At 41.3% G+C, this 24,190-nt stretch overlaps 2 protein-coding genes across 44 annotated transcripts in view; one reads left to right on the forward strand and one right to left on the reverse strand.

Annotated features, from left to right (window-relative positions):
- The window catches only part of MARCHF5 (membrane associated ring-CH-type finger 5), a 62,469-nt gene extending 42,720 nt beyond the window's left edge, over nucleotides 1-19,749 (reverse strand). The window contains exon 1 of the mRNA XM_081554902.1: nucleotides 19,390-19,749. Within this exon, the coding sequence (XP_081411028.1) occupies nucleotides 19,390-19,424 (35 nt within the window). The 5' untranslated portion in view covers nucleotides 19,425-19,749. The remainder of the gene's footprint in view (nucleotides 1-19,389) is intronic.
- CPEB3 (cytoplasmic polyadenylation element binding protein 3) overlaps nucleotides 19,307-24,190 on the forward strand; it is a 202,380-nt gene continuing 197,496 nt past the window's right edge. For 25 of the 43 annotated variants that reach the window (XM_081554873.1, XM_081554891.1, XM_081554780.1 and 22 more), the window contains exon 1: nucleotides 19,798-19,989. The gene's annotated coding sequence lies outside the window, so the exon portion shown is untranslated. Of the gene's footprint in view, nucleotides 19,748-19,797; nucleotides 20,047-23,738; nucleotides 23,817-24,190 lie in introns of those variants that run through there. The other 18 variants (XM_081554832.1, XM_081554799.1, XM_081554863.1 and 15 more) reach the window with 6 other exon arrangements.

Below are 24,190 nucleotides of genomic sequence, written 5' to 3' on the forward strand. Positions count from 1 at the left end.
TTTCTCTTTTTTAGGAGCAAAAAGTATCCCACACTTTTTAAGGAAAACCACTCTTCCCTCCAGCATCAGCCATGTGTGTGGTTTATTTACGCAGTCCCACATCCCCAGCTCCAGGAAGAGTAATCCTTAGATTGGTTTAAGGGGAGTATCCCACGTCCTAGATTACAGTGACGAGTCTGGGCCCATAAAGCTGATTTTATTAGAGTGAACTTCTGAATTTTTGCTGGGAAAGTTGGTACACAGACTTTCTTTTCCACTGGGCCTGAAGGCAGGAAAAATGAGGAGCTAAATGAGGGTGTGAGGCTTTGCTGCCAGGAAAGCCACAATGTGGAGCCTAAAGAACCCAGAGGAAGCTAAAAGATAGAAACTGATGACTTTGTCTGAGACATGGATCAAGCTGTGCTTAAAGCTAAATATACCCTTGCACTGTTCACTTACATAAACCCATAGGTTTTTTTTTTCTGGTTTAACCTGTTTGGGGCAGATCTTTCAGGTGTAACCCAAACAATCTTGTTATAGAGTGTGAGAAATTGGAAATAAGAGATCAGTTCAGTTCAGTCGCTAAGTCGTGTCCGACTTTCTGCGACCCCATGAATTGCAGCACGCCAGGCCTCCCTGTCCATCACCAACTCCCGGAGTCTACCCAAACCCATGTTCATCGAGTCGGTGATGCCATCCAACCATCTCATCCTCTGTCGTCCCCTTCTCCTCCCGCCCCCAATCCTACCCAGCATTAGGGTCTTTTCTAATGAGTCAACCCTTCGCATGAGGTGGCCAAAGTATTGGAGCTTCAGCTTCAACACCAGACCTTCCAATGAACACCCAGGATTGATCTCTTTTAGGATGGATTGATTGGATCTCCTTGCAGTCCAAGAAACTCTCAAGAGTCTTCTCCAACACCACAGTTCAAAAGCATCAATTCTGCGGCGCTCAGCTTTCTTCACCGTCCAACTCTCACATCCATACATGACCACTGGAAAAACCATAGTCTTGACTAGACGGACTTTTGTTGGCAAAGTAATGTCTCTGCTTTTAAACATGCTATCTAGGTTGGCCATAACATTCCTTCCAAGGAGTAAGCGTCTTTTAATTTCATGGCTGCAGTCACCATCAGCAGTGATTCTGGAGCCCAAAAAAGTAAAGTCTGACACTGTTTCCACTGTTTCCCCATCTATTTCCCATGGAGTGATGGGACCAGATGCCATGATCTTAGTTTTCTGAACGTTGAGCTTTAAGCCAACTTTTTCACTCTCCTCCTTCACCTTCATCAAGAGGCTCTTTAGTTCTTCTTCACTTTCTGCCATAAGGGTGGTGTCATCTGCATATCTGAGGTTATTGATATTTCTCCCAGCAATATTGATTCCAGCTTGTGTTTCTTCCAGCCCAGCGTTTCTCATGATGTACTCTGCATAGAAGTTAAATAAGCAGGGTGACAATATACAGCCTTGACATCCTCCTTTTCCTATTTGGAACCAGTCTGTTGTTCCATGTCCAGTTGTGACTGTTGCTTCCTGACCTGCATACAGGTTTCTCAAGAGACAGGTCAGATGGTCTGGTATTCCCATCTCTTTCAGAATTTTCCACAGTTTATTGTGATCCACACAGTCAAAGGCTTTGGCATAGTCAATAAAGCAGAAATAGATGTTTTTCTGGAACTCTCTTGCTTTTTCGATGATCCAGCGGATATTGGCAATTTGATCTCTGGTTCCTCTGCCTTTTCTAAAACCAGCTTGAACATCTGGAAGTTCACGGTTCACGTATTGCTGAAGCCTGGCTTGGAGAATTTTGAGCATTACTTTACTAGCGTGTGAGATGAGTGCAATTGTGCGGTAGTTTGAGCATTCTTTGGCATTGCCTTTCTTTGGGATTGGAATGAAAACTGACCTTTTCCAGTCCTGTGGCCACTGCTGAGTTTTCCAAATTTGCTGGCATATCGAGTGCAGCACTTTCACAGCATCACCTTTGAGGATTTGAAATAGCTCAACTGGAATTCCATCACCTCCACTAGCTTTGTTCGTAGTGATGCTTTCTAAGGCCCACTTGACTTCACATTCCAGGATGTCTGGCTCTAGGTGAGTGATCACACCATCGTGATTATCTGTGTCGTGAAGATCTTTTTTGTACAGTTCTGTGTATTCTTGCCACCTCTTCTTAATATCTTCTGCTTCTGTTAGGTCCATACCATTTCTGTCCTTTATCGAGCCTATCTTTGCGTGAAATGTTCCCTTGGTATCTCTAATTTTCTTGAAGAAGTCTCTAGTCTTTCCCAATCTCTTGTTTTCCTCTATTTGTTTGCACTGATCGCTGAGGAAGGCTTTCTTATCTCTCCTTGCTATTCTTTGGAACTCTGCATTCAGATGAGAATATCTTTCCTTTTCTCCTTTGCTTTTCGCTTCTCTTCTCTTCCCAGCTATCTGTAATGCCTCCTCAGACAGCCATTTTGCTTTTTTGCATTTCTTTTCCATGGGGATTTTCTTGATCCCTGTCTCCTGTACAATGTCACGAACCTCTGTCCATAGTTCATCAGGCCTTCTGTCTATCAGGTCTAGTCCCTTAAATCTATTTTTCACTTCCACTGTATACTCATAAGGGATTTGATCTAGGTCATACCTGAATGGTCTGACAGATTGTGGTCCACTGGAGAAGGGCATGGCAAACCACTTCAGTATTCTTGCCTTGAGAACCCCATGAACAGTATGAAAAGGCAAAAGGATAGGACACTGAAAGATGAACTCCCCAGGTCAGTAGGTGCCCAATATGCTAATGGAGATCAGTGGAGAAATAACTCCAGAAAGAATGATGGGATGGAGCCAAAGCCAAAACGATACCCAACTGTGGATGTGATTGGTGATAGACGCAAAGTCCGATGCTGTAAAGAGCAATATTGCATAGGAACCTGGAATGTTAGGTCCATGAATCAAGGCAAACTGGAAGTGGTCAAACAGGAGATGGCAAGAGTGAACGTTGACATTCTAGGAATCAGCGAACTAAGATGGACTGGAATGGGTGAAATTAACTCAGATGACCATTATATCTACTACTATGGGCAAGAATCCCTTAGAAGAAATGGAGTAGCCATCATGGTCAACAGAAGAGTCCGAAATGCAGTACTTGGATGCAATCTCAAAAACGACAGAATGATCTCTGTTCGCTTCCAAGGCAAACCATTCAATATCACGGTAATCCAAGTCTATGCCCCGACCAGTAACGCCGAAGAAGCTGAAGTTGAACGATTCTATTAAGACCTACAAGACCTTCTAGAACTAACACCCAAAAAAGATGTCCTTTTCATTATAGGGGACTGGAATGCAAAAGTAGGAAGTCAAGAAACACCTGGCGTAACAGGCAGGTTTGGCCTTGGAGTACAGAATGAAGCAGGGCAAAGGCTAATAGAGTTTTGCCATGAGAACGCACTGGAATAGCAAACACCCTATTCCAACAACACAAGAGAAGACTCTACACGTGGACATCACCAGATGGTCAACACCGAAATCAGATTGATTATATTCTTTGCAGCCAAAGATGGAGAAGCTCTATACAGTCAGCAAAAACAAGACCGGGAGCAGACTGTGGCTCAGATCATGAACTGCTTATTGCCAAATTCAGACTTAAATTGAAGAAAGTAGGGAAAACCATTCAGGTATGACCTAGATCAAATCCCTTATGAGTATACAGTGGAAGTGAAATAAGAGATAGCCCTGAACAATTATATGATGTGAACTCCTAAACAGCTTTTATAATGACACACAGGTGTTTCTGTCAATGGCTTTATTTCCTACTGACCAGACTTAAGCAGGAAAGACTTAAATAAATCTAATTTCCACTGCCAAATACTTTGAGTTGTGCAAGTTTTTCTGTTTCTCACACAGAGCAAAAATACACTCCTGATTCTGGCTGTTAGATTCAGGTCATTTTATTAGACAGAAACAGCCAACAAAGATAAAACCAAACACTTTGAAATTAAAAATTCTTACTGACAGTGCTATAATATTTCCACTGCAGGATCAATTTAACTATAATTCTACTTTAAGTTATATTTTAATGTTATAACTTATGGGATGGCAATTTTAATACCTTAAAAGTAAGAACAACTGCTCTGAGGCACACCTCCTCTCCCCCACCCCTCATTATTATCTTAATAAATTTGAGCATTGGATTTTAATGGATAAAAAAAAAAGAACAACTGGCTATTTGCCATTTCAAAAGAAAAAGCCGAAAACCTTTCAAGTCCACACCCAAGGAGAGGTTGTAATTTCTGACAAAACTCTAATTAAGAGCTTCTCACAGTATACTAATGCATATATATGGAATTTGAAAGATGGTAACGATAACCCTATATGTGAGACAGAATAAGAGACACAGATGCATAGAACAATTTTATGGACTCTGAGGGAGAAGGTGAGGGTGGGACGTTCTCGGAGAATAGCATTGAAACATCTATATTATCATATGTGAAACAACATCATTCCATGTTCGATGCATGAGACAAGAGCTCAGGGCCGGGGCAATGGGATGACCCAGAGGGATGGGATGGGGAGGGAGGTGTGTGGGGGGTCCAGGAAGGGGAACACATGTAAACCCAGGGCTGATTCATGTCAATGTATGGCAAAAACTATTACAATATTGTAAAGTAATTAGCCCCCAACTAAAATAAATAAATTTATTAAAAAAAAAAAAAAAGAGCTTCTCTTTGAGTCATTTCCTACCCTTTTCTCTTCAATCCTCCATCTCTCAGAAAGCAGCAATCAGTGTGATGTACAAGCATCATCTGAGAACTTGCTAGAAACGCAGATTTTCAGGTCCCACCCCAGACCTGCAGAATCAGAAACTCTGATGGGACCCAACATTACATTAAAAAAGATGATTTATTTTAAATTTCTTCAAAAATTGTTTTTCTTTTTCGATTGTGGTAGAACATATAACATAAAATTCCCATCTTAACTATCTTTAAGTGCACAATTCAGTGGTATTAAACACATTTGCCACTCCAGTACTCTCGTCTGGAAAATCCCATGGATGGAGGAGCCTGGTAGGCTGCAGTCCACGGGGTCACTAAGAGTTGGACACAACTGAGTGACTTCACTTTCACTTTTCACTTTCATGCATTGGGGAAGGAAATGGCAACCCACTCCAGTGTTCTTGCCTGGAGAATCCTAGGGACGGCGGAGCCTGGTGGGCTGCTGTCTATGGGGTTGCACAGAGTCGGACATGACTGAAGTGACTTAGCAGCAGCAGCAGCAGCAAACACATTTACAGATTGTGCTACCATTACCACCACCCATCCCCATATAACTTTTCATCTGGTAAAACAAATTCTATTCTTATTAAACTCCCCAAGCCTCTGACAGTTACGCTTATACTTTCTGTCTTTATAACTTTGACTACTCTAAGAACCTCACAAAAGTGGAATCATCCAGTATTTGTCTTTTTATGTCTTCCAGGTTCATCCACACTGTAGCAGATAATATTGCAGATTATCTTACTTTTTTGAGGCTGAATACTATTCTATTATATGTATATATACTACATTTGCTTATCCCAGTCATAGATACTAGGGCTGCTTCCAGGTTTTAGTTATTGTGAATAATGCTGTTATGAACCTGGGTGTACAAGTATTTCTTTGTGATCCTGTTTTTAATTTTTTTTGGATATATACCCAGGAGTGAAATTGCTAAATCATATAGTAATTCTATTTTTAGCTTTTTGAGGAGTCATCAATGTTGTATTTTAACAAACCCCTCACATGATTGATTGTGAGACCTAAAGTTTGAGAACCTCTGCTTTACTCATTCTTCCTTTTTCCATATTTCTTCCCTTTGTAAATTTTCTCAACTCACCATAATATAAAAATGAAATCTGATTTTACATTCAAGGTAAACACTTTTAAGCTATTTGGTTTTTAATTTAAACAGTAAACAAAATGCTTCAGATCTTTTTTTATTCTAAAGGAAAAAAGCTAGCTAAATTTGGGAAAAAGATTTTGTGAGTTCAGGATATTCTAACTGGTTAAAGAATCTGGGCTTTGGAGCCAGACTGAGTTCAAATTCCTACTTGCTGCTTATTTTAGGTTTAATGACAATCTCTTTCAGAATTTCTGTAAGTCAGGGGGTTCTTAATCTGGGGTCCACAAAAAATTTATGGGGTTAGTAAATTTGGATGGGGAAAAAAATTACATTTTTAAAATTTTCACTAACCACTGAGTGACATTCGATTTTCTTTCAATTATGAATCTAAGTAAATCATAGTAATGTTAGCAGTACAGCAATTAGAAATTAGAACAGTGACCAGTAATTTTCATATAATAGCTCTCCAGATCCCCAAATAACATTTAACTCATCACTACTTTGGCCATCTCATGTGAAGAGTTGACTCATTGGAAAAGACCCTAATGCTGGGAAGGATTGGGGGCAGGAGGAGAAGGGGACAACAGAGGATGAGATGGCTGGATGGCATCACCGATTTGATGGACATGGGTTTGGGTGGACTCTGGGAGTTCGTGATGGACAGGGAGGCCTGGTGTGCTGCGATTCATGGGGTCGCAAAGAGTCGGACACGACTGAGCGACTGAACTGAACTGAATCTGAAATTAATTATCAGAGTCACCAATAATAGATCTTGCATTTGTGTTAAAGCTCCTATTACTATGTCAGATTTTTAATATTTTGTCAGGTGTATTTCTACATAATTGGTTCATTTCTGATCTACATATTTTGTTTTATTCTTTCAAAACATTCTGAGAAGGACCTCATATGCATAACTAAACTTCCAAAGTAGTTCTCAGGATAAAAAAAGGTTTTATGTTAAAATTCCCTATTGTAGAACCTCCCCTACTCTGTTGGTGGGAATTAAATTGGTGCAGCCACTATGGAAAACAGTATAGTGGGTCCTAAAAAAACTAAAAACAGAGTTGATGTATGATCCAGCAATCCCACTCCTAGGTATGTATCCTGACAAAACCATAATTCAAAAAAGATACATGTACCCTTATGTTCATAGCAGCACTATTTACAATAGCCAAGACATGGAAATAACCTAAATGTCTACTGACAGATGAGTGGATAAAGATGTGGTATGTACACACATGTACATGGACACACACACACACATCAATAGAATAGTTTATCACTGGCACATAAATTGACTAGTATGGTTATCTAATGAATACTATTCAGCCATAAAAAATGAAATAATGCCATTTGCAGCAACATGGATGGACCGAGATTATCATACTAAGTGAGTCAGAAAGAGAAAGACAAATACCATAATAACATCACTTACATGTGGAATCGAAAATGACACAAATGAATTTACCTATAAAAAAAATAGAAACAGACTCACAGACATAGAGAACAGACTTGTGGTTGCCAAGGGGGAGGGATGCATTAGGAGTCTGGGACTGCTGCTGCTGCTGCTAAGTTGCTTCAGTCGTGTCCGACTCTGTGAGACCCCATAGATGGCAGCCCACCAGGCTCCGCCGTCCCTGGGATTCTCCAGGCAAGAACACTGGAGTGGGTAGTCTGGGACTAGCAGATGCAAACTAATATATATACAGAATGGATAAACAATAAGATCCTACTGTATAGTATGGGGAACTATGTTCAGTACTCTGTGATAAGCCACAGTGGAGAAGAATAAGGAGACTGTATGTAGGTGTGTGGCTCAGTCACTCTAATGAACATCAGAAATTAACACAACATTGTAAATTAACTATACTTCAATAAAGTAAATTAAAAAAAGATTCTCTATTGTAAAGGATTAAACAAGTGATCTTGAAACAGCTTAATTGCCTGGCATATATATAACCACCAAATGAACAGTAGCAATAATGGCATGGATAGACAAGATGTTATCAACTTTATAACCATGCCTAGATTTTATGGATGCATTTTCTTACCTAAATTAGCTCATAAGTAGTTCTGCTTGGCACCCTGGTATTCAGCGGAAAAAGTCCTGGATTCCTAATCATTCTTTAGTTTTTCAGTAGGCCAACACCATTGCATAAGATATTCATTCAAATCCACAATTCACTTTCTTCCATCCTTCTTTTTCCTTCCACTGCTGCTGCTAAGTCGCTTCAGTCGTGTCCGACTCTATGCAACCCCATAGACAGCAGCCCACCAGGCTCCCCCATCCCTGGGATTTTCCAGGCAAGAATACTAGAGTGGGTTGTCATTTCCTTCTCCAACGCATGAAAGTGAAAAGTAAAAGTGAAGTCGCTCAGTCGTGTCAGACTCCTAGTGACCCCATGGACTGCAGCCTACCAGGCTCCTCTGTCCATGGGATTTTCCAGGCAAGAGTACTGGAGTGGGGTGCCATTGCTTTCTCCGTTTTCCTTCCACTAGGTTTTGTAAATGCTGCTTGCTTGCTGATATCAGCAATTTACATTCATAATTTATAATACTTCCACACCTTTCTGCCAGCCAGGCTGAGGCTCATTAGTTTACAGACTAAAAGGTCTAGGAATTATCACAACTGGTTCAGAGATCAAAGAACAAATCACTATTATACTATGAAGACATGAGAAAGAACTAAAGTAGACAAATCTAAAGTCTATTACTTATTCCTTAAAATAAATGTATGGCCTTATTGGTACTGGTAATATCACTGATCTATATGCATGACATGCCTCTCTTTATCTAAAAAATAACAAACAGTTAATTCTATGTGATTTTAAATTTAAATTCAAACATTTTCCAATTATAAATCCTTCTCGATAGCAAAACTTATAAACAGTTTGAGGGATCCATATCTAGTTTGTCTTAAATATAAGAGTATTCAAGATTTCTCTGAGATTAACTTGAACGTACTAAGTACGTTCACTATTTGATGTCAGAAGAAATACATTTAAGGAACTTACGGTCTAGTTAAGGAACAAATATATGCCTAGAAGAATCACATAAAAACAACCACACAGAACATTAAGTGTCAAGAAACAATGCTGGTGACCAGCTAATACAGAAATGTGATGATGACCATAAGAAACACAGGATGAAATAGCTGAGAAGGTTTCATGAAAAGGCAGAACTACAACTGAGATGACAATTAGGGAATGAAAAGAATAAGGGTATCTGAAGTAAAAATACGGAGAAGGCAATGGCACCCCACTCCAGTACTCTTGCCTGGAAAATCCCATGGGTGGAGGAGCCTGGTAGGCTGCAGACCCATGGGGTCGCTAGGAGTCGGACATGACTGAGCGACTTCACTTTCACTTTTCCCTTTCATGCACTGGAGTAGGAAATGGCAACCCACTCCAGTGTTCTTGCCTGGAGAATCCCAGGGACGGCGGAGCCTGGTGGGGTGCCGTCTATGGGGTCGCACAGAGTCGGACACGACTGAAGCGACTTAGCAGCAGCAGCAGCAGCAGAAGTAAAAATAACAGCATAGCCAAGCTTAGAGACAGAAATGAGCATATGGCCATGGACTATGAGAAACCCAATGCAGTTGGAGCAGAAAAGTTTTAAAATAAAGCTAGATATTACAAACCAGTTGGGAAAGGATGGATGACAAAGGTAACCTACTTTATAGGGTTCATATGTGACTAACCCAGTTTATATGGTTAAGTTAATTATTTAAAAAGTATATGGGGAAAAAGGGGAGGAAACTTTACTTATCAATAGAATACTTTTTCACTGGCACATAAATTAACTAGTATGGTTATCTAATAAAACAGCTGACAGTAAAGTCTATCTTTGCAGACTTAGACTGCAGGTGTTTATCTTGGATTATCAGAAAGATCTGGAAAATCTGCCCTAGAGATTACTTTGATGAAAAATGGAGAGTAGCAGAACAGAAGAGTTCCAGAATATAGGAGTGAGAGCAATGAAACAAGCTTTAAATTGTTATTGTTGTATTATATATGGTGCCTTACCAATGTACTTGCATGAGTGTTTTGAGGAAAGAGAACATGTCCTTAATTCAAAACATGCTTAGTGAACCATGCTCTGGTTAATGCAAGGAATGCCTAAATTTAACAATGGAAAAAAACTGCAAACTGCTTTCTTTGTGTCAGGATTAAAAGTATCACATCCCATGTATTCTTAAACAAAAACTATACCATCAAGACTAAAAATTCCTTTATATGTCTGTCCACCCAAGTGGAATGGAAGTTAAAAGTATCTGAATTTATCAAAGAGCTACCACAATTATTAACACATTATGAAAGAGGGGAAGAGAAATATACCACAGGGAAAGCAATCATTTATTGAGCATATATTCATGCCATGCTCTTTATCTCTGATCTTCATGAAGTCTGCAAACATAATTATTTCCCCCCTTAAATAAGGAAAAAAAAGCCCAGAAAGGTTAAACAGTCTGTCCGAGGCGTCATGGTTAAATAGAAAGGCATGAAGGCAAGCTAGGCCTCAACTCTAAAACATTAGATTTTTGTAAATTATACGCCATTAAAAAAAAAAATCAGCTTTTTTCACTGCACCATGCTACCTTATGGATAGTGTATTCTGAGAAAATTTTCCATTTCTCATTTTTAAAGAAATTATAGTTAGTGCAAGTCATTATTGTTTCATTTTTGCTAGGGCACTTTTAAGCAGCCATAAGGAGCTTTCACTAGAAATCTAAACCTCATTTCCAGTGTACCCTAATGTGCCATATAAATGTTACCACCTCTCATAACTATGGCATATAAGGAGCTGGGAGGCATGTATGTATATACAGCATGTAAAGAACTGCTACAAGAGTCTGGAGAAGAGTGGGAAATATTTCTGGCTGAAATAGTCAGAAAAGCTTTATAAATGAGGCAGAAACTAAACTGGATCTTGAAGAGTGGGTAGAATTTTGAAAGACAAGATGCTGAAAAGAATACAGGACAGTGTGCATATCAAGCTGGCCTGGGCAAAAGATGTATACTCACGTACTCACTTATAAACAGAAGCAGAGCTTTAATAAGGTAGCTAGTGCCAGCCATGTACTCTGTGTCTTAAACATAATAGAGAGCACAATAAATATGACTATGGAGGGTCTTAAAGGCCAAGCTAAAAAATTTTGAACTTAAGCTTAGTAAGCAATTAAAAAAATACAGGTTTTGAACAAATGAGGCATTTTTAAAATGGTGCTTCAGCAAGATTATTCTAAGCACTGATATGTCATAAATAGTGAAAACATAGCGTGATTCAACAGTGTCGCCAATGTACATCCCCCTTCTGGAGAAATGGAAATTTCTGTTCTCAGTGAACTCCCATCTGAATGTGTATGGTGGTGGTGATAAAGGCTCTGAGACATGGGATTGATGCATTAAAACAATTACAATTCAGAGTGATGTACTATAATGAGTACATAAAGGTTCTATAGAAATTTTGGAAGAAGTAACTCACTGCCTGAAGGAGATGTACAATGCTTCAAAGTGATACTTGAGCTGAATTCTAAAGGTGGTTCAGAGTCAGCCAGATGTCAAAAGGGAAGAAGTCCTCTAAAGCAAAACATAAGATGTGCAGTAGGATATATTCAGAGGACAATGAAGTGCAATGCAGAAGAGTATGGTTAAAGTAGGTTAGGGCTGGATTGGATTAATAGAACTAAGTCTCTTCACAAAGCCTTGAAAGTTTAGAATTTATCCTATTCGTAATGTAGAGACTGGCACGTTTTAAAGCATGGGAATGACATGATTATAACTGTGCTCTGGCCAATTCTGGTACCACTCTGTAAGTCAAACTGGAAGAGAAAAACTGGAGTGAGAGAAAGAAGAATCTATAGTATTTGATAAGCAGGTAGATTTAGGGGAAAAAAAAGCAAAAAAAAATGATGTAGGTTTTATGGCTGGTGAAGTAGAAGAATGGGCCAGAAATTGAGAAGTCAAGATAAGTAAAAACCAGGCAAGTAGCAGTTATTTAGTTTTAGACAGGTGAAGACACTAGTAATACTGTGTATATACAAATGGAAATGTCTACCAGGCAGCTGGAAAGCAGACACTAAAATGTGGGAAAGAGGTCAAGAATAAAAACATACATTTGGGAGTCACTCAAAAGTGAAAGTGAGGTAGTAAGTAATAAAAGTATATCTCCTTTTCGAAGAATAAGTCTAGCCTTGACTAGACGGGCCTTTGTTGACAAAGTAATGTCTCTGCTTTTTAATATGTTGTCTAGGTAGGTCATAACTTTCCTTCCAAGGAGTAAGCGTCTTTTAATTTCATGGCTGCAATCACCATCAGCAGTGATTTTGGAGCCCCAAAAAATAAAGTCTGACACTGTTTCCCCATCTATTTCCCATGAAGTGATGGGACCAGATGCCATGATCTTAGTTTTCTGAATGTTGAGCTTTAAGCCAACTTTTGCACTCTCCTCTTTCACTTTCATCAAGAGGCTCTTTAGTTCTTTTTCACTTTCTGCCATAAGGGTGGTGTCATCTGCATATCTGAGGTTACTGATATTTCTCCCGGCAATCTTGATTCCAGCTTGTGCTTCATCCAGCCCAGCGTTTCTCATGATGTACTCTGCATATAAGTTAAATAAGCAGGGTGACAATATACAGCGTTGACGTACTTCTTTCTCTATTTGGAACCAGTCTGTTGTTCCGTGTCCAGTTCTAACTGTTGCTTCCTGACCTGCATAAGGTTTCTCAAGAGGCAGGTCAGGTGGTCTGGTATTCCCATCTCTTTCAGAATTTTCCACAGTTTATTGTGATCCACACAGTCAAAGGCTTTGGCATAGTCAATAAAGCAGAAATAGATGTTTTTCTGGAACTCTCTTGCTTTTTCGATGATCCATACTATGAGTATCCATACTCATACTACAAGTAGTATGTTAATACAATAGATTATATATGTATACTCTTTAATTGCTGAATATCACACAGAACTCAATATTTAAAAAAGTAATTGTAGACTGATATATTTAAATTTTAGAAACAAAAACAGAACTGTGAATTACATATAGTATATATAAAAGCACTAAACAAAGACTGAAAGAACATAAACCCACTTATGATAGTGGACTGGGGATGGGAGAAGATATGGGACTGGGGGATAATGGCCAAAGGGGACTTTATCTGTAATGTTTCTGCTTTTTATATAGAGATGGAAGCAAATACAACTAATTGCTCATGGTTCTTAACTCCAGGTATTGTTCTGTAAATGTCAAAATGGGACTGTAATATGATTAAGGAAAGATGCCAAAGAAAATGAGAAGCTGCTTTAGTGGAAGCTAGAGATGGTTTATAACTCAGAAGGTAATACAGCTCAGTCCTATGAGGACATCTACAACCTCTAAAGGGATGTCCACGTGGTCGGTAACATCTTGTGAGAGGGGGTTCTAACTCACATGCTACTGCAGGAGGCCCGTGGGGAGCAGATTATTCTTCCATTGTTCCTCCCATCTGACTTGTTCTGGGGACACAGACTCCATTCCTTGCCTACTCACCATGTGCAATTAAGTGATGCAAAACAACCTCAACAAATTTCTAAGTGTTCAATGTGAAAGGGGTACACAAAAGTCAAGTTTCCAGAAGCATCTCTCACCAGGCTTTAAACCTGAGGTCCATTCCTGCAGTTTGTTTATAGTGTTCTTTGTATTCTCTATACATTCAATCCTCATTTTGAGAAGTAAATGAGAAAATGAGCAAGTATAATGGTGACAGAGTAGACATAACAGACTTCTTAAAAAAGTGTGGCAATGAAGGAAGGGAAGAGAAAATAAGATTAAGAGAGCCTGATGTAAAGGGTTTGAATTTATGAATGGTTATAATTTCAGGGCAAAGATTTGTGACCCCCAATTATTCATGACATTAGAAAACCACCCCCTTTCCACCACTCTCAATTTAAAAGGTTCAAATGATAAATTTACATAAAACAGCTGCTTACTGTTTATAAAAATGAAAGGCAATCAAAATATATATCTATATTCTTTCCAGCTGCAAATACGGCAAGAATAAAATTTTTTAAGATAAACAATTGCTAAGCTAGATTTACTTATTCACAAAGGACAAGTAATTGAACTACAGCTCTTGGTAAGCTGCTATTAATTAAAAAACCGTGAAAGACTGAATGTATAAACTGAACATACCATCATGTTTGTAAATATAATCTTTATTTTATTTGACATTTGTGGAACAAAACCTCACTAGAATTAAAGCTCCACACAAATATTCTGCTTATGTTCACTACCACCATATACTGAGGGCTTAGAACGGTACTGGGCAAATGGATCAATATTTATTAAAACAATTCAATGAATACAAATTTAATAAACTATTGCTGCTAAGTCGCTTCACTTGTGTCCAACTCTGTGCGACGCCATAGACGGCAGCCCATCAGGCTCCGCCGTCCTTGGGATTCTCCAGGCAAGAATACTGGAGTGGATTGCCATTTCCTTCTCCAGTGCATGAAAGGGAAAAGTGAAAGTGAAGTCGCTCAGCCGTGTCCGACTCTTAGCGACCCCATGGACTGTAGCCACCAGGCTCCTCCGGCCATGGGATTTTCCAGGCAAGAGTACTGGAGTGGGGTGCCATTGCCTTCTCCGAATGAACTATTAAAATATACCTAATCTTAACCTAGAAGCGAAACAATATGTTATATACATTTCCTTAATCTTCTCAAGGATAGAACTTGTACTGAAGAAATAAACATAAACGCAAGTTTCTGAAGTAAATTCTGTTGCTCAAAAATTGCCACCCAAAGACCAAGTTAGGGGGGAGCCAAATTCAAGCAAGAATTCTGGGTCTTAAGAGGTTGACATACTTTAGTCTCTTGAACTTGTCAGTATTCCTCAAATGAACCCATCAAGTATATTTGTGTTCAACTTGCAGGGGGGCTAGCCCAGATTAGTTCAGTTCAGTTCAGTCGCTCAGTCGTGTCCGACTCTCTGCGACCCCATGAATTGCAGCACGCCAGGCCTCCCTGTCCATCACCAACTCCCAGAGTCCACCAAAACCCATGTTCATCGAGTCGGTGATGCCATCCAACCATCTCATCCTCTGTCGTCCCCTTCTCCTCCCGCCCCCAATCCTACCCAGCATCAGGGTCTTTCCAATGAGTCAACCCTTCGCATGAGGTGGCCAAAGTATTGGAGCTTCAGCTTCAACATCATACCCTCCAATGAACACCCAGGATTGATCTCTTTTAGGATGGATTGATTGGATCTCCTTGCAGTCCAAGGGACTCTCAAGAGTCTTCTCCAACACCACAGTTCAAAAGCATCAATTCTGTGGCGGTCAGCTTTCTTCACCGTCCAACTCTCACATCCATACATGACCACTGGAAAAACCATAGCCTTGACTAGACGGACTTTTGTTGGCAAAGTAATGTCTCTGCTTTTAAACATGCTATCTAGGTTGGCCATAACCTTCCTTCCAAGGAGTAAGCGTCTTTTAATTTCATGGCTGCAGTCACCATCAGCAGTGATTCTGGAGCCCAGAAAAATAAAGTCTGACACTGTTTCCACTGTTTCCCCATCTATTTCCCATGAAGTGATGGGACCAGATGCCATGATCTTAGTTTTCTGAATGTTGAGCTTTAAGCCAACTTTTGCACTCTCCTCCTTCACCTTCATCAAGAGGCTCTTTAGTTCTTCTTCACTTTCTGCCATAAGGGTGGTGTCATCCGCATATCTGAGGTTATTGATATTTCTCCCGGCAATCTTGATTCCAGCTTGTGTTTCTTCCAGCCCAGCGTTTCTCATGATGTACTCTGCGTATAAGTTAAATAAGCAGGGTGACAATATACAGCCTTGACGTACTCCTTTTCCTATTTGGAACCAGTCTGTTGTTCCATGTCCAGTTCTAACTGTTGCTTCCTGACCTGCATACAGGTTTCTCAAGAGACAGGTCAGATGGTCTGGTATTCCCATCTCTTGCAGAATTTTCCACAGTTTATTGTGATCCACACAGTCAATGTCTTTGGCATAGTCAATAAAGCAGAAATAGATGTTTTTCTGGAACTCTCTTGCTTTTTCGATGATCCAGCGGATATTGGCAATTTGATCTCCGGTTCCTCTGCCTTTTCTAAAACCAGCTTGAACATCTGGAAGTTCACGGTTCACGTATTGCTGAAGCCTGGCTTGGAGAATTTTGAGCATTACTTTACTAGCATGTGAGATGAGTGCAATTGTGCGGTAGTTTGAGCATTCTTTGGCATTGCCTTTCTTTGGGATTGGAATGAAAACTGACCTTTTCCAGTCCTGTGGCCACTGCTGAGTTTTCCAAATTTGCTGGCATATCGAGTGCAGCACTTTCACAGCATCACCTTTGAGGATTTGAAATAGCTCAACTGGAATTCCATCACCTCCACTAGCTTTGTTCGTAGTGATGCTTTCTAAGGCCCACTTGACTTCACATTCCAGGATGTCTGGCTCCAGGTGAGTGATCACACCATCGTGATTATCTGTGTCGTGAAGATCTTTTTTGTACAGTTCTTCTGTGTATTCTTGCCACCTCTTCTTAATATCTTCTGCTTCTGTTAGGTCCATACCATTTCTGTCCTTTATCGAGCCTATCTTTGCATGAAATGTTCCTTTGGTATCTCTAATTTTCTTGAAGAGGTCTCTAGTCTTTCCCAATCTGTTGTTTTCCTCTATTTGTTTGCACTGATGGCTGAGGAAGGCTTTCTTATCTCTCCTTGCTATTCTTTGGAACTCTGCATTCAGATGAGAATACCTTTCCTTTTCTCCTTTGCTTTTCGCTTCTCTTCCCTTCCCAGCTATCTGTAAGGCCTCCTCAGACAGCCATTTTGCTTTTTTGCATTTCTTTTCCATGGGGATTTTCTTGATCCCTGTCTCCTGTACAATGTCACGAACCTCTGTCCATAGTTCATCAGGCACTCTGTCTATCAGGTCTAGTCCCTTAAATCTATTTGTCACTTCCACTGTTAAGATGATAGTAAATAGAAAGGAGATGGGGAAGAGGGTGTGTGTGTGTGTGTGTAAATTGCTAATTGATTGGTTACATTAGAATCTTTTTTTTTTTTTTAATATTTATTTGGCTGCATTGGGTCTTAGCCCAATGCACACAGGCTTCTCTCTAGTTCCGGCACTCAGGTTGCCCTGTGTCATTTGGGATCTTAAGTTTCCCCAACAGACATCAAACCCACATCCCCTGCACTGGAAGGCAAACTCCCAATCACTGCACCACCAGGGAAATCTCGGTTACACTAGAATCTTAAGTACCTTCTGTGTGCCTAACATATGAATAGCATTTTATTGTTGTACAAAGTACTTATATAGATGTACAAGAACAACAACAAAGTACTTACAGTTGTTCTTATTTATACAGTCCTGTAAGGTAGGACATTACCATTTTTTAAAGATGATGTAGAACCTCAGAATTTAAATCCAAAGTCATATAGCCAGTAAGTGGCAAAATGAGAATTTCAAGATTTCTGTCCAAGCTTACCTCATTAAAAAGTACTATCCCTTATCATGAAATAATCACTTAGGGTTTAGGGTAGTGGGAATTCCCTGGTGGTCCAGTGGTTAGGACTCTGATTCCACTGCAGGAGGCCGGGATTCAATTCCTAGTTGCGGAACTAAGATCCCTCAAGCCGTGTGGCGCTGCCAAAAAAACCCTCTAAAAGTGATTTTCAACCACAACAAACATCTGGAAAGCTTTTGAAAATACCCATGCTCAGGCCCTATTCTCCAGAAATCTGTGAACTAATTGGTCGTGGGCAGAGTCAGGCATCCATCCATATGTTAAAATACTCCTCAGGTGATTCCAACATGGGGCCAGGTTGCAAAATGATCTTTGAATATCATCTTAAGAATCTACCTTGAGACATGTCAAAAAAGGTAGAGAAGATGATGGAAGCCAGTATTATAGTCACCTGTTTCAGTATATGCAGCCAGAACTTCCAAGCTTCTGTTGAGACATTGTAGATGTCTTGCTGGCACTCCCTGGGTTTTTTACTTTTATGGAAATCTCCAAGAGTGTATGAAAGCCAGATCAACTTTTGGATACAAAAGTCAACTACATGAAAGTGAAAGCAGCAGACCCTCAGAGGGGGTAAAAATTAATTACAAAATGCCCAGCACCAAAATAGGGTCTCTGATTGGAACTGGCAGTGGCAGAAAATGGTCTCCTCTGGGCATATTTCAGTAGTCCTGCGTAATTCGCCAGTATGGTAAATTATTAGATCACTATACAACTGGGAAGAATAACAAAAAAAGTTCATGCATTTGTTCATAAAAGAAGTATTTACTGATGACTTGCTTTGTGCAGAGTTGTAGAATTTGAAATAATCATGTGTAAGTTTCTGCCTTCCAGGAGATTGTAAACTACTTATATAAAAAGGGAGTAGTCAATACAACTTGACCTGAATGCTCTCCTAGAACAAGGGCTGGATTAATCACTGGGTCACCCCAACTGAAAAAAGTCAGTACCATGATTTCTATCAACTTAGACGTCTCAAAATTCTCAGCTCCAAAGGAAATGTCTGTCACTCTGGAAGAAGACGTACTCTTGAGTGATTTGTGTTCTGGGTGTGATCCAGGCATAATTTCATTGGGTATAATTTCATTTAAGGGAGCCTCTTCGTTTAACACTTTCAAGTTGGATTTGTTCTCAGTACAGAGCTATATACTACACGCTGAACTGGGTGGCGGGTGGTCTGCTGAGAGTTGTAGGCAACGAAAACATACATTAGCCAACTGCATTGGCGTTGCCAGGAAGTTATATCCTTATCGGAAAATGTAGAGTAAGGGTCTCCAGAAACTCGTGTTAGAACCCGGAGACTAGAATTTCAACGGCAGAGGGCTCTGCAGCCGATTTCACAGAAAGTTTTACCGACCGGAGCCCCCCCAGGAACTTGCCGCATGACAAGATGAAAGTTTCTCAGGGAACTCAACGCATGGTAAAATACGCGAAATGTTCAGGGTTGGATTTATGTCTGTTTCCCATAACCTCTACTCTGGTCTGACCGTTAAAGTCCCTTGCGGATACTCTTGACCTTATAGTTTGGGGTTGGGGATGCGGAGGAAGGAAGAATGAAGTTTGCCTATGAAGCTTTCCAAACGAATACTTATTTTTCCTTGGCTTTTGGAAAGAGTGTTAAAATTGGAGGAGGATCATTCCCCAGAAAATTAGTTTGGCTCTTCTTGCCAGTGACATCTCGGACAAACACGTTACAACACAGTTTGGGGGGAGGGGAGGAGGAGAGTGAGAAAAAGAAACTAATTCTCTGGGTTCACACAAGCCCCTCTCACTTCGCAAAGGCGTTCCGACGAAACTAGACGCCACTCCTTAACTAAGTTTCGCTTTAAGTCCACGCACCCAGGCCGCCCGCTCCGTCCTCCCGCAAGTACGGACTCCAAACTTTCGGCCCCTCGCCCGCCCCCCAGGCCGTAGAACTCCTCCCGGCACGCCTGGCTCCGCTTCGAAGAGCCCCGAGGCCGGGCGCGGCAGGGCCGGAACGAGGGTCAGCGGCTCGCGTCCTCCCCAAAGGCTGCCCGTTACCTGTCCAGCATCTGCTGTAGGGCTTGGTCCGGCATCTTCGGCGGAGCCGGCGCACTCGCCTCTCCGGAGAGCCCGGTCAGGGCCGGGCCCAGGACAATAGCACTGAGAGGCGGCGGAGTAGGCCTCAGTCCGGCTGCAGCCGCGAACCCGCCACCCAGCCTCCTGGGGCGGCTCCGCGAGCCCGGCGGTGGCGGTGCGTGGCCCGCGGCCGTCCGGAGGAGGCGGTGAGGAGCGAGGAGGAGGAGCCTAGGGCGGGGAGACGGCGATCGCGGCCGGGGTTCCTGCCCGTCGGCCCGGGGTTCCGGTCCATGGACCGCGGGCGCCGAGTTGCTGCCGGCGGAGGGGCTACCTCTGTGAGGTAAGAGTCACCGCCTCCGTGCGCGCTGGGGTCACGACGCAAGGCGGCCCAGAGCAGCCTGGGAGATGTAGTCCTCGGACCGTCCCCGCTAGAGGCTGCACAGCCCGCCCGGACCACCGCCGCCGCGCCCGCCGCCGCCCGGCCGGCGCCCTCCCGTTTCCTTCCTCCAGGGGGAAAAATGTCCTGCGGGCCGCTTTCCAGGAAGCAGCAGGATGTGCCGCTCCACTGTCAGTAGCATCAAGGTCAGCTCTCCCTGCCTGTTTTCTCTCAGCTCTGGTGCTCAGGTGGGACCGAGCCAGGTGAGGGGTGGGATCTAAAGGGCCATTTCTCGGCAGGGTCTCCAGTCTCGGCCGCGGCGTCGGGGTGGGCCGTGGCGGGGGTGGGGGTGGCAGAAAGCGTCTTCGGAAGCCCTCAGCGCCGGGGCCAGCCTCTGCGGCGTCTGAGCCCATTTCGGGGAGTTACACAACCCCCGCAAGGGGTCGGATGCTCTAGTGCGTGAGGTTATTCCTGAGGGGTCGGGAGGGCAGGGGCTGCCTTAACCAGATGGTTCCCACCCGAACCTCTCAGTGTGTGTTTCTCAGGGCGGGGGGAGAGGGGTGGGGGGTGTGTGCTTGTGTGTCGGGGGGAGATTATTCCCTCCCTCTCTAGGAACCTTCTAAAATGTGCCTGGGCTTTCAAGGGCTCGCTGATACTCTCCAAATGGAACATGGTCGTGAATAAACAGCTCTTGCTTACTCAGCTGTGGGTTGTCAGGGGTGTTTGTTTCTCTGTCTGCTGCTGGTCAGTGTTAACCATTTCTAGTCGCCTTGACACCTCCAAGCAGGTGGATGTGTGTGTGGGAGAGATCAAAACGAAAAAATCATAAATCGCTCGTTGAGTTATTCTCTGACGCTCTAGGGACAGCTTTGGCGGGAGGAAAAGAGCTGTTGGCTAAAAGAAAGGCGTCTTTTGGACGACCTGTGGCGTTCTCTAGTGCTGTGATTGGTAGAACGTTTGGTAGTTTTCCCCTAATTATGCCTAATTTCTGCCGCAAGATGTTTGATTTTTCTTTACATTAAAATGTAAAGCTCTTTAAAGCTCTTTTAATTTTTACTTAGAATTTTGCAATCAGCTCTTATTTTCTTGCTTACAGTCTGCTTCCTGAATATATTTGAACTAGAGTGTACATCGCCAGGAAGAAAAATAAAAATAACATGTGACCAGAAGTTATTTGGCCTCTGATTTCTGAAAGATGCTTTTATGAAAGACTTTGGGAATTTACATGATTAATTATAATTAATGCTTCATCCTTTTCTCATGAAATAAGCAGGCCCATGACAGGGGACGGAAATGAGTAATTTATTAAGGCGTTTGAGATTTTAAATTCCTATTTATTACTACTTCTACTGGGTAAGTCTTCTCTTACTGTGTGTTTATCTGTAAAGCAATTGTCAGCCAGAATGAGATGGATACATACATGCTGCTCAAAAAACAGAATTTTATTCTAGCATATTGATTACATAGGTTAGAGCAGACTCCATTTAATTTTATGACTTACATTAAAAGGAATTTTCACCTCATCTTAGAATTTCTGTTTGAACTTCAAACTGGAAAGTAATGTGGTACAGTTCTATTGCTAGCAAAGTGGTGTGAAGATTATCCTTCTTTTTTAAAAGAAAAATTATATTAGCATTTTCATGAAAATTCTGCTTCCTGGCTGTGTCAAAAATCCTTTGAAATAGGAAAAAAACTTTCTGTTACTCATATTAAGACTGATTAGGGAAAAATGAAGCAATTAGCACCTGACCTAGTAATCCCACTCCTCGGTATTTACCCAAGAGAAATAAAGATATATATCTACGCCAAGACTTGTATGCCAACATTCATAGCAGCATTATTCCTATTAGCCAAAAAGTGGAAACAACCCAAATATCCATCAACTGTTGAAAGGATAAACCAGTAAATCCGCCTGTACAGTAAATCCGCCTGCAATGCAGGAGACACAGTTTTTGATCCCTGGGTCCAGACGATCCCCTGGAGAAGGAAATGGCAACCCACTTCATTATTCTTGCCTGGAGAATCCCATGGACAGAGGAACCTGGGGGGGGCTCCAGTCCATAGGGTTGCAAACAGTCGGACATGACTGAAGTGACTGAGCATGTACACACGCACGCCCAAAATGTTATTAGCTGACAACAAGGAATGAAGTTCTAATACATGTGACAATATGGATAAATCTTGAAAACATGTTAAGTGAAAGGAGCTAGTCACGAAACACCAAATATTGTATGATTCCATTTATATTAAATGTTAATAAATTCATAGAGACAGTAGGTTAGTGGTTACCAAGAGCTGGAGGGGCTGGAGAAAAATGGAGAGAGATTGCTAAAGGGCATGATGTTTCTTTTGGGATTGATGAAAGTGTTCCAGGGTTAGAGTGGTGATGACTACACAACTTTGTAAATTATGTTGCAAAAATAATATAAAACAAATTTAGATTCTGGTGATGGTGACACAAATCTGTAAATAGACTTTAAAAATTTAATATGAGTTAATTTTATAGTATGTGAATTGTTGTTTGGTTGCTAAGTTATGTCCAACTCTTTTACGATCCCATGGACTGTGGCCCACCAGGCTCTTCTGTCCTTGGAATTTTCCAGGCAAGAATACTGGAGTGGGTTGCCATTTCCTACTCCAGGGTGTCTTCCCATCGCAGGGATCGAACCTCAGTTTCTTGGGTCTTATGCATCTCCTGCGTTGGCAGGCAGATTCTTTACCACTAGCCCCACTGTTTGTCAACTTTATTTTCCTTGGCTTTAGGATTTGCAAATCAGAATTAGAATAACTGGAATCATAATTTATTCTGATTTTGAAGTAAAAAGTTCTTAATTGCTTAGATCTCAGTTTGATCCCCTCCAAATAAAAAGTTGAAGTGCACTTACCTATTTTGCATAAAGATTTATGGTAAATGATATTTAACCAAGAGATTAATAGCATGACCACAAAAATATTTTCCTCAGTGTTATGTTTTGAAATAGAAATTAATCTACTGAAAATATTTAAAGATTCTTCCAACCTTGGAGGATTAGGATCGATAATGTAGAGTTATCCTAAAGAGTTATGAAATGTATTAGTAATTTTATAATGGATTTAGAAATACCTGAGTATAAAACTGTAGGAAATTTAAAGTAGTATATTACTGTAATTTTCTCCCCTGACACTTGTTTTGAACTGTCTGTCAAGGGATCCTAGAGATATTCCAAAGAAATAATATAAAATATCGAGGTGTCCTCCAAGGAGAATTGTCAATTGCCAAATTTGCTGATAAACTGCAGGTTGAGTCCACGTTGCAGGTTACAGAATAGTCTTCATTAATTTATTTAGCAGACATTTGCAGAGTATTTATGATGTGCTTGGGTACTCTAGTCACAAATTAACCAATGACTACCCTTTAAGAACAAAGGAAAGCTATGACAAATCTAGACAATGTGTTGAAAAGTAGAGACATTACTTTGCTGACAAAGGTCCATATAGTCAAGGTTGTGGTCTTCCAAGTGGTCACGTACAGTTGTGACAGCTGGACCGTAAAGAAGGCAGAGCACCAAAGAATTGATGCCTTCAAACTGTGGTGCTGGAGAAGACTTCTGAGGGTCTCTTGGACAGCAAGGAGACCAAACCAGTCAGTCTTAAGGGAAGTCAACCCTGAATACTCATTGGAAGGACTGATGCTGAGGCTGAGGCTCTAGGATTTTGGCTACCTGATGTGAAGAGCTGACTCACTGGGAAAGACCCTGATGCTGGGAAAGATTGCGAGCAGAAAGAGAAGAGGGCATCAGAGGTTGAAATGGCTGAATGTCATCACTGATGCAATGGACATGAATTTGGGCAAACTTCAGGAGATGGTGAGGGACAGGGAGGCCTGGTGTGCTTCAGTCCATGGGGTCACAAAGAGTTGGACATGACTAGGTGACTGAACAATAACAGAGAACATACAAACTGCCTAACAATACTTATATTTAAAAAAGTAACCAAACCACTTACATGTGAAATACTGCATGAGGATACACGGCAGTGTACGATGAAGTGCCAAGTGAGTGGCCTAGAAATACAAAGTGAGGTAGCAGTTTAGAAGAGACTGTTGTGGGTTGGTGAGTTACAGAACTTTGTGAAACAAGGGAAATTTAGGCTCTACCTTGTAGCAATAGGAGGAATTAGGTAGGTAAAGAAGTGGAAAAGGATTTTGGGTTTAGATAAGGATGCAAAGATGTGGAGAGTTATTAACCTCTGTAAATGGCGCTGTACATCTCTGTTGAGCCAGAGTGAAAAATATGGTTGGTTGGTTAAGTATGGAATAGTTAAAAGGCCTTGAAGCCATTAATTCTTTTGACAAATATTTGTTGAACAAGCAGTATTTATGTGACAGGCACTAAGCCAGTCACTGAAGATACTACCGGACAAAGACAT

This window comes from Giraffa tippelskirchi, chromosome 2 (assembly GCF_054371585.1).
Source record: "Giraffa tippelskirchi isolate mGirTip1 chromosome 2, T2T-mGirTip1v1.2.pri, whole genome shotgun sequence".
Classification (NCBI taxonomy): domain Eukaryota; kingdom Metazoa; phylum Chordata; class Mammalia; order Artiodactyla; family Giraffidae; genus Giraffa; species Giraffa tippelskirchi.